Here is a 16,972-nt window from a genome sequence, read left to right as displayed (position 1 = left end):
CCATTGTCCTCATATAGTATAATTTACCCCCATTGCCCTCCATGTAGTTTAATGCGCCCCATTGCCCTAAATATAGTATAATGCACCCCATTGCCCTCCATATAGTATAATGCACCCCATTGCCTCCATATAGCATAATGCAACCCCATAGTCCTCCATATAGTATAATGTGCCCCCATTGTTCTCATATAGTATAATGCACCCCCATTGTCTTCCATACAGTATCATATAGTATAATGTTCCCCCATTGTCCTCCATATAGTATAATATGCCCCCATTGCCTTCCATGTAGTGTAATGCACTCCCATCAGCCTCCATATCATATAATGCACCCCTATTGCCCTACATGTAGTATAATGCACACCCATTGCTCACCATATAGTATAATACACCCCATTGCCCTCCATATAGCATAATGCATACCCCATAGTCCTCCATATAGTATAATGTGCCCCTATTGCCCTCCACATAGTATAATGTGCCCCATTGTCTGCCACATAGTATAAAGCACCCCCATTGCCCTCCATATAGTATAATGCACCCCATTGCCTCCATATAGTATAATGCACCCCCATAGTCCTCCATATAGTATAATGTGCCCCCATTGCCTTTCATACAGTATAATGCACCCCTCATGGTCCTCCATATAGTGTAATGTACCCCCATTGCCCTCCAGATAATATAATGCACCCGCATAGTTCTTTATATAGTATAATGCACCCATCATAGTTTCTCATTGCCCTCCATAAACTATAATGCACCACATATTCCTTTATATAGTATAATACACCCCATAGTCCTCCATATAGTATAATGAACCCATCATAGTCCTTTATATAGTATAATGCACCCCATTGTCCTCCATATAGTATAATGAACCCCCATTGCTCTCCATATAGTATAATACACCCATATTGCCCTCCATGTAGTATAATGCGCCACTTTGCCCTCCATATGGTATAATGCACCCCAACAGTTCTCTATATAGTATGATGTGCCCCATTGCTCTCATATAGTATTATGCACCACCCATAGTCCTCCATATAGTATAATGCATCCCATAGTTCTGCATAATGTATAATGTTCCCCAGTATAGTATAATGTATCCCACTGTCTTCCATATAGTATAATACAGTAAAATGTGCCCCCATATGTACCCCTCCAATCTATTCTAAACTCTGCTGCCCGACTAATCCACCTGTCCCCCCACTATTCCCCGGCCTCTCCCCTCTGTCAATCCCTTCACTGGCTCCCCATTGCCCAGAGACTCCAGTACAAAACCCTAACCATGACATACAAAGCCATCCACAACCTGTCTCCTCCATACATCTGTGACCTCGTCTCCCGGTACTTACCTACACGCAACCTCTGATCCTCACAAGATCTCCTTCTATACTCCCCTCTTATCTCCTCTTCCCACAATCGTATACAAGATTTCTCTCACGTATCACCCCTACTCTGGAACCCTCTACCACAACACATCAGACTCTCGCCTACCATCGATACCTTCAAAAAGAGCCTGAAGACCCACCTCTTCCGACAAGCCTACAACCTGCAGTACCCACCGATCAACCAAACCGCTGCATGACCAGCTCTATCCTCACCTACTGTATTCTCACCCATCCCTTGTAGATTGTGAGCCTTCGTGGGCAGGGTCCTCTCTCCTCCTGTACCAGTTATGACTTGTATTGTTTAAGAATATTGTACTTGTTTTTAATATGTATACCCCTCCTCACATGTAAAGCGCCATGGAATAAATGGCGCTATAACAATAAATAATAATAATAATAATATGCCCCCATTGCCTTCCATATACAACTCCTGGCAAAAATTATGGAATCACTGACCTTGGAGGATGTTCATTCAGTTGTTTAATTTTGTAGAAAAAAAGCAGATCACAGACATGGCACAAAACTACAGTCATTTCAAATGACAACTTTCTGGTGTTAATAAACACTAAAAGAAATCAAGAACAAAAAATATTGTAGTCAGTAATGGTTACTTTTTTAGAACAAGCAAAGGGGAAAAATTATGGACTCACTCAATTATGTGGGAAAAAATATGGAATCATGAAAAACAAACAAACAAATAAACCACTCCAACACATCACTAGTATTTTGTTGCACCACCTCTGGCTTTTATTACAGCTTGTAGTCTCTGAGGCATGGGCTTAATGAGTGTCAAACAGTACTCTTCATCAATCTGGCTCCAACTTTCTCTGATTGCTGTTGCCAGATCAGCTTTGCAGGTTGGAGCCTTGTCATGGACCATTTTCTTCAACATCCACCAAAGATTTTCAATTGGATTGAGATCCGGACTATTTGCAGGCCATGGAATTGATCTTATGTGTCTATTTTCAAGGAATGTTTGCACAGTTTTTGCTCTATGGCAGGATGAATTATCATCTTGAAAAATGATTTAATCATCCCCAAACATCCTATCAATTGATGGGATAAGAAAAGTGTCCAAAATATCAACATAAACTTGTGCATTTATTGAAGATGTAATGACAGCCATCTCCCCAGTGCCTTTACCTGACATGCAGTCCCATATCATCAATGTGGGAATTTGCATGTTCTCTTCAGGCAGTCATCTTTATAAATCATCATTACCTTGCCCAATGCAGATTCATGATTCATCACTGAATATGACTTTCATCCAGTCATCCGCAGTCCACGATTGCTTTTCCTTAGCCCATTGTAACCTTGTTTTTTTCTGTTTAGGTGTTAATGATGGCTTTCGCTTAGCTTTTCTGTATGTAAATCCCATTTCCTTTAGGCGGTGACTTAGAGTTCGGTCACAGACGTTGACTCCAGTTTCCTCCCATTCGTTCTTCATTTGTTTTGCTGTGCATTTTCTGTTTTGGAGACATATTGCTTTAAGTTTCCGGTCTTGATGCTTTGTTGTCTTCCTTGGTCTACCAGTATGTTTGCCTTTAACAACCTTCCCATGTTGTTTGTATTTGGTCCAGATTTTAGACACAGCTGACTGTGAACAACCAACATCTTTTGCAACATTGCGTGATGATTTACCCTCTTTTAAGAGTTTGATAATCTTCTCCTTTGTTTCAATTGACATCTCTCATGTTGGAGCCATGACTCATGTCAGTCCTCTTCGTGCAACAGCTCTCCAAGGTGTGATCACTCCTTTTTAGATGCAAACTAGTGAGCAGATCTAATTTGATGCAGGTGTTAGTTTTGAGAATTGAAATTTAGAGGGTGATTCAATATTTTTTCCCACATAATTAAGTGAGTCCATAATTTTTTCCCTCTGCTTGTTCTAAAATGTAACCATTACTGACTACAACATTTCTTTGTTCTTGGTTTCTTTTAGTGTTTATTAAAGCCAGAAAGTACAGTAGTCATTTGAAAAGACTGTAGTTTTGTGCCATGTCTGTGATCTACTTTTTGTCTAAAAAATTAAATAACTCAATGAACATCCTCCAAGGCCGGTGATTCCATAATTTTTGCCAGGGGTTGTAGTATAATGCGCTCCAATCACCCTCCATATTGTATAATGCACCCCCATTGCCCAACATGTAGTATAATGCACACTCATTGCTCACCATATAGCATAATGCACCACCATTGTCCTCCATATAGCATAATGCACCCCCATAGTCCTCCATATAGTATAATGTTCCCCCATTGCCCTCCATATAGTATAATGCACTCTCATAGACCTCAATATAGTATAATGTGCCCCACAGTTCTCCATAATGTATAATGCGCCTCTGTATAGTATAATACGCCCCCATTGCCCTCCATATTGTATAATGCACCCCTCATAGTCCTCTATATAGTATAATGCACCCATATAGTACTTTATATAGTATAATGTGCCCCCATTGCCCTCCATATTGGATAATGCACCCCCATTTCCCTCCATATAGTATAATGCACCCCTCATAGTCCTCCATATAGTATAATGCACCCCATAGTTCTCCATAATATATAATGTGCCTCCATATAGTATAATGTACCACATAGTCCTCTATATAGTATAATGTGCCTCATTGCACTTCATATAGTATAATGCACTCCCCATAGTTCTCTGTCATGATTCTCAATGGCGAGAGAACATAGCCCAGCATATATGAGAACTAGCTCTTGGAAGATGGAAACTATACTGACCATGAACTAAACCTGCCGCACAACTAGAAGTGGCCGGGTAGCATGCCTACGTTTTTTTATCCCTAGATGCCCAGCGCCAGCCGGAGAACTACCTAATCCTAGCAGAGGAAAAGACAGTCCTGGCTCACCTCTAGAGAAATTTTCCCAAAAGGCAGACAGAGGCCCCCACATATATTGGCGGTGATTTTAGATGAAATGACAAACGTAGTATGAAAATAGGTTTAGCAAAAATCGAGGTCCGCTTACTAGATAGCAAGAAGACAGAAAGGGCACTTTCATGGTCAGCAGAAAACCCTATCAAAACACCATCCAGAAATTACTTTAAGACTCTAGCATTAACTCATAACACCAGAGTGGCAATTTCCGCTCACAAGAGCTTTCCAGACACAGTAACGAAACAGCAGCTGTGAACAGGAACAAAATGCAAAAACACACAAGGACAAAAGTCCAACTTAGCTGGGAGTTGTCTAGTAGCAGGAACATGCACAGAAAGGCTTCTGATTACATTGTTGACCGGCATGAAACTGACAGAGGAGCAAGGTTATATAGCGACTCCCACATCCTGATAGGAGCAGGTGAACAGAGGGGATGATGCACACAAGTACAATTCCACAAGTGGCCACCGGGGGAGCCCAGAATCCAATTTCACAACAGTTCTCTGTATAGTATAATGCGCCCCCATTGTCCTCCATAAAGTATAATGTGCTCTCATTGCACTTCATGTGGTATAATCTACTACACAATGAACTAATTTCTTAAAAAAAAACAAAAAAAAACAATAGATGCTCACCTCATCTTAATTCCTCACTGATCCGGTCTCTTCAGTGTGTGATGTGAAGCCCATTGGGGACAATATAGTGCCGTCATCAAGCCCGCTGCGCTGAGACGTCAGATCTCAGACACTGAGGGAGAATGATGAAGGAGGAAACAGATGCTTCCCTCCTCCATCGTTGCTTTCAACTGTATCAGCATCCACAGTGGGGGCAGTGCCGCCTCTGGCATCGCGTTCCCCCCAACTCACCGGGCCCATAGCGGCCTCGTAGTCTGTTACCATTGGTGGTATGCCACTGAGTTCAGATTAATGGAACACTTAGAAGGACTTTCTGTAGCAAATATGCAATGTGTGAATACAGTCATATGAAAAAGTTTGGGCACCCCTATTAATCTTAAGCTTAATGTTTTATAAAAATGTTTTTTTTTTGCAACAGCTATTTCAGTTTCGTATATCTAATAACTGTTGGACACAGTAATGTTTCTGCCTTGAAATGAGGTTTATTGTACTAACAGAAAATGTGCAATCTGCATTCAAACAAAATTTGACAGGTGCATAAGTATGGGCACCCTTATAATTTTCTTGTTTTAAATACTCCTATCTACTTTTTACTGACTTACTAAAGCACTTTTTTTGGTTTTGTAACCTCATTGAGCCTTGAACTTCATAGCTAGGTGTATGCAATCATGAGAAAAGCTACTTAAAATGGCCACTTGCAAGTTGTTCTCCTGTTTGAATCTCCTCCGAAGAGTGTCATCATGGGCTCCTCAAAACAACTGTCAAATGATCTGAAAACAAAGATTTTTCAACATAGTTGTTCAGGGGAAGGATACAAAAAGCTGTCTCAGAGGTTTAACCTGTGAATTTCCACTGTGAGGAACATAGTAAGGAAATGGAAGAACACAGGTACAGTTCTTGTTAAGGTCAGAAGTGGCAGGCCAAGAAAAACATCAGAAAGGCAGAGAAGAAGAATGGTGAGATCAGTCAAGGACAATCCTCAGACCATCTCCAGAGAGCTGCAGCATCAACTTGCTGCAGATGGTGTCACTGTGCATCGGTCAACTATACAACGCACTTTGCACAAGGAGAAGCTGTATGGGAGAGTGATACGAAAGAAGCCGTTTCTGCAAGCACGCCACAAACAGAGTCGGCTGAGGTATGCAAAATCACATTTGGAGAAGCCAATTTCTTTTTGGAAGAAGGTCCTGTGGAATCATGAAACCAATATTGAGTTGTTTGGTAATACAAAAAGGTGTTATGCATGGCGGCAAAAAACACAGTGCGTTGTATAGTTGACCGATGCACAGTGACACCATCTGCAGCAAGTTGATGCTGCAGCTCTCTGGAGATGGTCTGAGGATTGTCCTTGACTGATCTCACCATTTTTCTTCTCTGCCTTTCTGATGTTTTCCTTGGCCTGCCACTTCTGGCCTTAACAAGAACTGTACCTGTGTTCTTCCATTTCCTTACTATGTTCCTCACAGTGGAAATTGACAGGTTAAATCTCTGAGACAGCTTTTTGTATCCTTCCCCTGAACAACTATGATAATAATTTTTGTTTTCAGATCATTTGACAGTTGTTTTGAGGAGCCCATGAAGCCACTCTTCAGAGGAGATTCAAACAGGAGAACAACTTGCAAGTGGCCACTTTAAGTAGCTTTTCTCATGATTGTATACACCTGGCTATGAAGTTCAAAGCTCAATGAGGTTACAAAACCAAAAAAAGTGCTTTAGTAAGTCAGTAAAAAGTAGGTAGGAGTATTTAAAACAAGAAAATGATAAGGGTGCCCATACGTATGCACCTGTCAAATTTTGTTTGAATGCAGATTGCACATTTTCTGTTAGTACAATAAACCTCATTTCAAGGCAGAAACATTACTGTGTCCAACAGTTATTAGATATATGAAACTGAAATAGCTGTTGCAAAAAAAAAAATTTTTATAAAACATTAAGCTTAAGATTAATAGGGGTGCCCAAACTTTTTCATATGACTGTATATTGCAATGGTGCCCTATGATGGTATTTGGCACAAGATGTTAGCAGCAGATCTTGTAAGTTGTCAGGTGGGCTTCAATGGATCTGATTTGGGTTTTTTTCAGCACATCCCACAGATGATTGATTGGATTGAGAGTTGGGAAATTTGGAGACCAAGTCATGAACTTGAAGTCTTTGTCATGTTCCTCGAACCATTCCTGAAAATTGTACTGGGGGCATCATCCTGCTCAAATTATTGAATGTCTATGGCATGATGGGGGGTACTTGGTCTATACAATGGCTACGTAGGTGGTACATGACAACATCCACATGGTAGGACCCATTGCTCTGCACACAGGAATATTTATAATGCTGACCACTAGTGATGAGCGAATATACTCGTTGCTTGGGTTTTCCCGAGCAAGCTCGGGTGGTCTCTGAGTATTTTAGTGTTCGGAGATTTAGTTTTCATCACCACAGCTGAATGATTTACAGCTACTAGCTAGCCTGAGTACATGTGTGGGTTGCCTGGTTGCTAGGGAATCCCCACATGTATTCAAGCTGGCTAGTAGCTGTAAATCACTCAGCTGCGGCAATGAAAACTAAATCTCCAAGCAGTCACAAATACTTGGAGACCACCCGAGCGTGCGCGGGAAAACCCGAGCAACAAGTACACTCGCTCATCACTACTGACCACATGATATAAAAAAAAAATTAAATTAATCACACCAGGTCGCCTTCTTTCATTGCTCCATGGTGCAGTTCCGATACGCACGTGCCCATTGTAAATGGGCAGGTCTACACAGTAGCACAGCTCCATATTCAGGAAGCTGCAAAGGAACGGATTGGGCAAGGCTTGCTCTCCTTGCTCAGTAATGAGCCTTGGGCACCCAACACTTGGTCACTAGTTCACTGGTTGTCACTTCCTCAACCACATTTGGTAGGTACTAACCCTATGCATACTGGGAACGAGACCCACAAGACCCATCGTTGTATAGATGCTCTGACCCAGTCGTCCAACCATCACAACTGTTTAGCAATCCCTGCATGTGTTGCAGCTGTTGAACACCCATGAGACATGCAGCTGTGGCGACTCGAGCATTGTTTTCGAGCCAAAAGTACTCAATTAGGACACAAGAATGCTCAGATAAAACCCTATCCGAGCACACTCGCTCATCACTTATCACAACCTGACACTTTTCATAGTTGCTCAGATTCCCATTTTTTCTGCATCCAACACATTGACTTCGAGAAGTGACTGTTCACTTGCTGCCTAAGACTGTGCGCAGACGATGAGTTTTTAACTCTGCCTATTATCACTGTGTCAAAAATGCACCGTCTTACGGTTTCAGCAAAGTGGATGGGATTTTTCCCCATACAATTGCATTAGATATGGAAAATCTTCAGGTAAAAGCGCACATGTGTTTTTAGTTCTGTGGAAACGCACTAAAATGCATTTAATCCGAACATGAAGTTTTGTAAAACCCAAATATCAGCAAGTATCTAAAACAAATGAGCTTTATTATAAACATGATGTATCAAAAAGAGACCAAAAAATGCAGCTTTGAAAACGCATTAAAAATTCGCTCAAAACTGCAGTGAAAAAATGCAAGTACTATAATTTACATAATAGATGCAGAAAATCTGCAAAACCAAAAAATCACCCAAAACATTTTTTATGCATTTTTTTTCCATGCATTGTTGAGGAAATAATGCAGCATTTTACTGTGCCAGCAAAGTGGATGAGATTTCTGAAATCTTATGCACACATTGCTTATTTTTTCCTTGCAGATTTGAAGCGGTTTCACAGTCAATCCCTTGAGCATTTTTTGTGTTTTTTCACCCATTCAAATGGAGGGGGGGAAAAACGCATCAAAAACGCACTTATTTTATACAGTGTTTTCCTGCCAAACACTCCAGTATTTGCAGCAAGTGTTTCTTCTGCAAATACTGAATATGTGCACATACCCTTAGGCCATGTTCACACGTTGAGTATTTGTTCATCAGTATAAACCAGGAGTGGAACAATCAAGGGAAAAGTATAATAGAAACAGGTCACCACTTCTGTATTTATTATCCTGGTTTTGGCTTACAAGTACTGATGTAAAATACTGACCAAATAGTAAATGTGGCCTTAGGGTGTCTTCACACGGAGTTTTTTTTGTTGTTGAGTTTTTGAAGCAGAAACTCTCCAATTAAAACTTGTGGTTTTTGAAGAGTTTCTACTCCAAAAGTTCAGCCAAAAACCTCAATGTGAACACACCCTCATACATCGCACCGCTTGACCATCTGTAGTTTTAATATTACGGCCGATCAATGTATCTCACATGATGATGATAAATCACCAGAAAGAAGCACCCTCTTGATAAGCAATAAGATAGGACCGGCGTGATATTCCAAGGGGTGTTTTGGCCTTTCACCCATATACACAGGCAGATGATGCCGGGGCTCAGTACACGGTCACAATCAGCCTAAACCCAGCTGTGCCCCCTGACACAGAATATCTAATGCAATCTTCCCATGTTGGCGGCCCTCCCTCGCTGATGGTCACCCTAACCTCTGTAATCATGGCTGCAGATAGCCGGCTTGTATTTATAGGCTGTGTTTTGTTCTAGTCTAATACTGATACTCTTACATCCCGCGCTGTCGAATGTCTTCTCCACAGCCTTGAAAATACAATCCCAGCAATGCAGGCTTTATCCTTGGAAGTACTGAGATAGCTGGAAGCCGTCACCAAGAAGGATTCAGAGACAGAAGCCAAGTTTAACAGTCAGGAACATTTATTCCGGGGTTAGGCTTAATTACATTTAAAGCGGCCCTGTCACCGTGAATTAGCATTTTCCGAATCAATAGTCAAGAAATACTTTTTTATTATACCAGCCATTAACTCCAGAAATTTCCATTTTAAGGCTGTTTACTTATTATTTGGTCTCATCTTTCGTCTGTGCAGAACCAAGAAAGTCAGTATGTCTTTAGACACAGATGAAATAACTGTACCTGGACTCCGTACTCGTCCGACAATCTTCTTACTTAAATGCATGTAGCTGGGACACAAAATAAGTTTTGGAATTGTTTTTTTTATTAAAAACCTTGCACCGCTTGCCTTCTACAGCCTCTGTGTTCCACCGTCCATTGCTAGCTGCAGAACGAGTTATCTGAGCGTCCATCAGTAAGATCGCCGTAAGGGTCTGACGGGGGGTTTGTCATTCTTTTATCTGATTTTTTTTATGAACTCTTCTAAGTTGATTCATGATTACAGACTTCTTCGAAATTGAATGTGGAGAGAAATAAAAAGTCCGTAATAGTCAAACGGTGCTAAATTTTTCTAGAAATCCAATTGCAAAACTTATTTATTGCCAAAAATACGTACATTTAGGTTAAAAAAAAAATTAAAAAAATTGCCCCCAATGGTCGACAATTCTTAGGTCATGTCTGATACTGTGATATGATGATGTCTCCATGTATATATAGACTATAAGGAAGCTTTCACTTGCATCATTTGTGTAGAAGGATAGCTCCATCTTACTGGATTCCACCATTGTGTGGTTTATGTACTAGATACGTCCATGTACCTGTCCGCCATATATTAGAATGTAGCCCTCAGGGTTTAATTACAACCTTCACTCCACCGTCCCCAAACCTTAAGGTCATATTCACTGTGGCTCCTGATATATTGATAGTCTGGATGTCTATGGACATTGCATCAGCTTTATATATTGTTACAATCAAAATTATTCAACCCCCATTGCAAATTAGGACTAACACAATTTAAAACTTTCTATTTGCAATAAGCCAATCAATCGAGAAGAATTCAAATAGCTGAATGCAACTAATAAAACAAGAAGGGGTTTCTCCAAATTTATCACAAAATGCAATGTTTACTGAATTGTGCCGTCTCAGAATTATTCATCCCCCGGAATTTAATCCCTCATAGGAGCGCATATTTTTGAATCAAGTATTATCTCAATTACAACTGATGCTAATAATCATAGGCTTTATTAGCTACATCAGGTATGCTTGAGATAAAGCACATCAAATACCTGGACTGGATAGGGGCTTGTTCATTGTGACATCTGATTGCACGTTAGAAATATGACTAAGTCAACAGAATGGTCCAAAAAAATAAGGGAAAAGATGATTGCCTTCCACAAATAGGGGAAAAGATGCAAAAAGCAAAGAGATTTATAGAGTTAGAGGAACACAGGCTACACGACCTGGATGTGGCAGAAGAGGGAGGTGTCACCGGCTTCCACCAGATCCCTGAGGAATCAGGTGGTCAAAAAACCCCAAGAGACTGCAAAAGACCTGCAGCAAGATCTGGTGGCTGCAGGCACTTGGGTTTCAGTTTGCACAATAAGGCATATTGTTATGACTGCCATCCACACGGGTAACGTACAAACCAGGGAGACAAATACCTGAACCTGACAGATCCCTGTTAAGACTAGGAAAAGCTCTCCTCTGACCCTAGACTGCCCCTGCCTTACCGCAGAGTTTGACACCCTAAGATAACGCCATGGTGCCCCCACACTCGGCGGCGACTTACCTTGAATATCCTTAGCGGCTCCTAGGATCTCTAGAGTAGCAGTTCCCTAAAGGAGTAAAGGAGTCCCACACAAAACAGCTGCCACCAACATAAGCCACAACAAAGTGAATTAATAAGACAAAGCCTATGAATAGCTGGAAACATCAGTAGGAGAAGGTAGTTAAAGCTGCATCGGAAAGGTGATAGGGCAGACACACAGAGTAAATGAAACACATCTGTTACTCAAAACAGACAGAATGATAACAACTGAAACACCCAAGGAAAAAGGTGTATCTGTGGAAAGACACGCCGAGCATAGAACACAGGATCAAGGGTTCAAATCCAGAAGCACGACATACATACTAAGTGGTACAGTTCTCCATACCCGAACTCTAAGATGTATGTCTCTACTGATCTATGAGCACAAGAATAGTCTGCTCCATTATGCTCAAAGCTAAATAAATAAGACACAGAAATTGTGGGATTCTGTTATCTGCAGCTATGAAACAAACTGGAACTTTTCTGGGCATTGGGATCAGCGATATGTCTAGAGGAAAAAGAATGAAGCTTATGCTTAAAAGAATTGTCTGTGTACAGTGAAGCATGGTGGTGACTCCATGATGCCTACAGTGAAGCATGGTGGTGACCCACAGTCAAATGGTGGCTCTGTGATGCTCTTGTGTTATCTGCCCTCTTTTGGCACTGGAAACCTGCAAGTTGTTGAGGAAGGGCATATCAATGAAGTATCAGGAAATCATAGTAGAAAACGTCATGCCTTCTGTGAAGAGCCCAGAGCTTTTACATCATTGGACCTTCCAACAGAAGAATGATCCCAAGCATGCCAGAAGCCGGTGTCTGGCTGCACACCACATTTGCAGCAGGTTATAACAGTCAGAAGTGATCTACTAAGTACTAAAGATGCTTGTCATGAAGGGGTAAATTATTCGGAGACTGCAAAAGTCAGTAAAAGTGATATTTTGTGTTTAATTTGAAGAAGCCACTTGTTATATTATTTGTGTTGAGACAGTTAAATTGTTTTTTTTTTTTTTTTAATTATATCAATGTAAAATTATTGCTACAACTAGTGTTTGGCTTACATGAACAGGGCTTATTTGTTATGTTTAGACTTCTTTTCTTACTCTAATCTAGTTTTGGATTTTTTTAAACACCTTTTTGCATTTGTATTGTATTGTAATGATGGAATATCAAAATTAATGCTATACATGTAAGAACGAATTGATCATTTGGGTAGTTCCTGAGGGCCCATTATCAGAGGAATACCTTAGCACATCCGTTAAACTATATCCCCTAGATCCCTAGGGTCCAGTTGCATTGGACTGATGTGCAGAGGATTCTCCACAACAGAAAATCTGCAGAGAAAGTATTTGGTAAAATCTCATCCACAATGCTGCAATTGTAATACAATTGGAATTTTCCACCTGTAAATTCACATAGAATTTGCTATATGAAAACATATTACTTAAAAGAAAAATTAAAAGGCAGCCAAGTAGATGGTAAGCGGTCCTTAGAAGCACAGATCGCTCTCAATCCATGTATGTAGGCAGAGAAATCTGTAAACTTTGTGTGCTTGTGTAAGTTTTAAAATAACTTTTTGGAATTTTGTAGCATGCCTGCAAAGTATAGATAGTGTTAAGCAGGCTCGGACTGGCCCATAGGAGAGCAGGTCAATCCCCCGGAGGGCCCCTCTGAAGCACTGCTATTGAACTGTGCGAATTCACTTGATTCAGTGTTTACATAGAAAGGCAACATTTAATCATTCATTATACAAACAATTTTGTTTAAGATTATATTGAAACATTAGTAAAGTTTTGCACTAGGGTGAGGCTATTTTTGCATGTAGCTGAACAGTGGGTCCCTGGATTCAATCTTACTTGTTGGCTCTTGCTACCCCAGTCCAACACTGGTATGAAGAAGGGGATAGAGAAGGGGTCTTAATGAGTGTCGGAAATACTTGGGAGGAGGTCAATGACAAATATCAAACTCTCTGTCATTGTACACGTCAGGTCATATCAGTAAGACGTGATCTAAGATAGATCCTAGCCAAAAATGATTGGATCTAAAGCCAACCTCGTTTGTTTTAGCTGAACCTTTGGACCTCTGCTCTGCTAGGGTCCCAATATTGAGTCAGAACCTGATCCAACCAGACATACTCTATTATTGTGTAGATCTAGACATTAATAATGATTAGTAAAATACACACCATATGGTGACCTTACACATCTAAAGCTTCACCTCCACATGGAGGATGACACAAGTTATGAAAAGAAAACGACATTGGTTGTGCTGAATTTCCTTGACTAATTTTACTGTTCTCTCAAGTAATCTATGATAATTATATTTATCTTTACCAGACGATTTGGCACCAAGTGTACGGCCTGCCAACAAGGGATCCCCCCAACCCAAGTGGTACGGAAAGCCCAAGACTTTGTGTATCATCTACATTGCTTCTCCTGCATCATCTGCAGTCGACAGCTGGCCACCGGAGATGAGTTTTACCTGATGGAGGATGGACGGTTAGTCTGTAAAGAGGATTATGAGACCGCCAAGCAGAATGGTGAGACAATGTTTATCTTGTATTGATATATGCAGGAACTGAATTTTTTTTTTTTAATTTTTTTTTACATTTTAAGTTTCATCTCCTTGTGGTAGGAAGTTATGTAAGAAATATTGATTTTCATTGGTGGTGCATGATTGGTGTGATCTGGGTGTGATCTTTGGTAAGACTGAAAAAAAAAAAAACTTTACGTACCTTCTCAGTTGAGAGTTTTATGGAAACTTACATTGCATTGTCATGCCTTTTTTGCACTTAAAGGGGTGGTCCAGTCACAACATAGATAACCTATCCACCCCTTTAAAGCAAGCCCAGTAAATTATAGGCCATACTAGGAGTTAAATCAGCTTATTGTACACATGGTGACCTTTCTAGGACGAAAATTATGATGTACACACAAGTTAGCTTTACCATATTGAGCCTGAATTGACTCCAGAAAACTTCATAGAATATTTGGTGGAAATTATTATTTACATATGTCATGTCTACAGAGCTGGATTAAGGGAGTCGTTCATCTTTTTTGGGCCTTTTTTTAATTTAAATGAATGTATTTGGGGCTAAAATAATTTTTACAATTGGGTTTCATTAAACATTTTGCACCGTTTGCCTTTTACAGATTCTTTGCTCTCCTGCACATTCGAGTGTGAAGGAGTCTGTGAACATAAATTAGCTCCGAAAAAGACAGATAAAAGAGTTACAAATTCTCCCGCCGGAATAAAGTTACTGATTGAATCCTCAAGTTAATTGTTCAGCCAGCAGTAGACCGAGCAACACACACCGGCTGTAAATGGCCAACAATGCAAATTTTTTAATGAAACCCAATTGCAAAAATAATTTTAAGCCCCAAATATTATTATTATTTATTTATATAGCACGATTGATTCCATGGTGCTGTACATGAGGAGGGGTTACATACAAGTTACAGATATCACTTACAGTAAGCAAACTAACAATTACAGACTGATACAGAGGGGTGAGGACCCTGCCCTTGCAGGCTTACATTCTACAGGATGGTGGGGAAGGAGACAATAGGTTGAGGGTTGCTGCAGCTCCGGTGTTGGTGAGGCTGTAGCTCCGGTGGTGATGAGGAGGCAGCGGGGTCAGTGCAGGCTGTAGGCTTTCCTGAAGAGATGGGTTTTCAGGTTCCGTCTGAAGGATCCGAAAGGGGTTGATAGTCAGACGTGTTGGGGCAGAGAATTCCAGAGGATGGTGAATATTCGGGAGAAGTCTTGGAGGCGGTTGGGTGAGGAGCGAATAAGTGTGGAGGAGAGAAGGAGGTCTTGGGAGGACAGGAGATTACGTGAGGGAAGATATTGGGAGATTAGTTCAGATCTATATGGAGGAGACAGGTTATGGATACATGTAGGGAAAAAAAATGTGTTCGAACATGAACAATCCCTTTTTAGGGTTTATATGAACCCACATCATATTTCTTGGACCCAGATCCCACCTGATCACTTATCACATGGACGGCTGTGTATTTTCTCAGCCAGATCCGCTGAAGTTTACTGAAGTTATGCCACTTCGTCCACCTTTTCCTGGTTGAGTAGAATCACCTTAATGACAGCAGGGACAGTGATTGCTTTCGTCCCACTATGAAGCCCTAATATGTCTATGCACAAGGACAATCCCGTTTTTATTTTTTTACAAAGTAATTTTAGGATATGTTATAGAGGAAATGACAATCAAGGCAAAATATACAATATGGTAAACGTTCCCCCGATTGAAGTAGCCAGTCTGGACTGATCCCCGTCTACTCGGAATGTCAGTTTTGCCTATACTTCTTCTTAGTCAAGAATTAGATTGAAATAAAATGTAGTAATTGGTTTCATGACATCATCACTGACAGCGTCAAACCCGAGAAGAACCATTTTCTGGTAATAGATGAAGCTTCTTCCCAGATGTGCCATTTGTCGCGTAATGTGGTGAATGATGATCAGAGTTCTTGGATTGTGATACATCGAATCCGTGAATCAGAAAGAAGACAATGGTCATAAATACATCATATAACGTCCAATAAAGGGAAATACACTGTGATTCTCTATTAGTGCTGCTATAATACACACTGGGAAATATACATTCAGAGCGAAAACGCAGCGAGGATCAATGCACCTTGTACAGCAAAAATGACACTGCAACATATTTATGTCAGGATATGCTACAAAGGGTGGGGTAGGAACCTGCTACTGGCAAGATCCATAGCAATGCGGATCTATAGATCTGGCAGATTCTATCACATTCAGGGGAAGGGTTGGATGCTTTAATATATAGCAGAACTTGAAGGGTATATTAATGACACCTTTTGGGGTTTTTATTTTTTTTACTTAGATGCATTTATTTTAGGCTAAAATAATTCATAAAAAAATGTGCACCATTTAGTTTTTCAGGCTGCTCGTTTCCCTGGACATTGCTGGCTGCAGAATGGGTTAATTATAATCAGAGAGCTTGTTTTGACAGTGAATTTTCAATTCTTTTATGTCTTTTTTTTCTGAGCTGATTTATGACCAAATCAAAGATCAGGTCAACTTTGATGTGGTTTGTGGACAAAAACCAGCACAGAAGAGTTCAGAGATAGACAGATAAGAAAGAGCCCACTGACTGATTCCTGAGGATCATTTAAGGTATGTGCACACATTGCGGATTTTTCCGCTCAGTTTCTGAAAAATCTTTATTACCTGCGGATTTACTGCAGATTTCCAGCATTTTTTGTGCGGATTTCACCTGCGTTTTACCACCTGCGGATTCCTATAAAGGAGCAGGTGCAAAACGCTGCGGAATCCGCACAAATAATTGACATGCTGCAAAAAATACAACGCAGCGTTTCCGCGCGGTATTTTCCGCAGCATGGGCACTGCGGATTTTGTTTTCCATAGGTTTACATGGTACTGTAAACCGGATGGAAAACTGCTGCTAATCCGCAGCATCCAATCCGCTGCGGATCTGCACGCAAATCCGCAACGTGTGCACATACCCTAACTCTGCAGGATTATCATGAATGA

General features: G+C 40.6%; 1 protein-coding gene across 1 annotated transcript in view; it reads left to right on the top strand.

Annotated features, from left to right (window-relative positions):
* The window catches only part of LHX4 (LIM homeobox 4), a 66,420-nt gene that overhangs the window by 41,516 nt on the left and 7,932 nt on the right, over nt 1-16,972 (top strand). Inside the window, exon 3 of the mRNA XM_077278203.1 lies at nt 13,774-13,976. Within this exon, the coding sequence (XP_077134318.1) occupies nt 13,774-13,976 (203 nt within the window). The remainder of the gene's footprint in view (nt 1-13,773; nt 13,977-16,972) is intronic.

This window comes from Ranitomeya variabilis, chromosome 8 (genome assembly GCF_051348905.1).
Source record: "Ranitomeya variabilis isolate aRanVar5 chromosome 8, aRanVar5.hap1, whole genome shotgun sequence".
Lineage (NCBI taxonomy): Eukaryota > Metazoa > Chordata > Amphibia > Anura > Dendrobatidae > Ranitomeya > Ranitomeya variabilis.
Note: the sequence above shows the minus strand (reverse complement) of the source record. Positions and strands in the feature narration are given on the sequence as shown.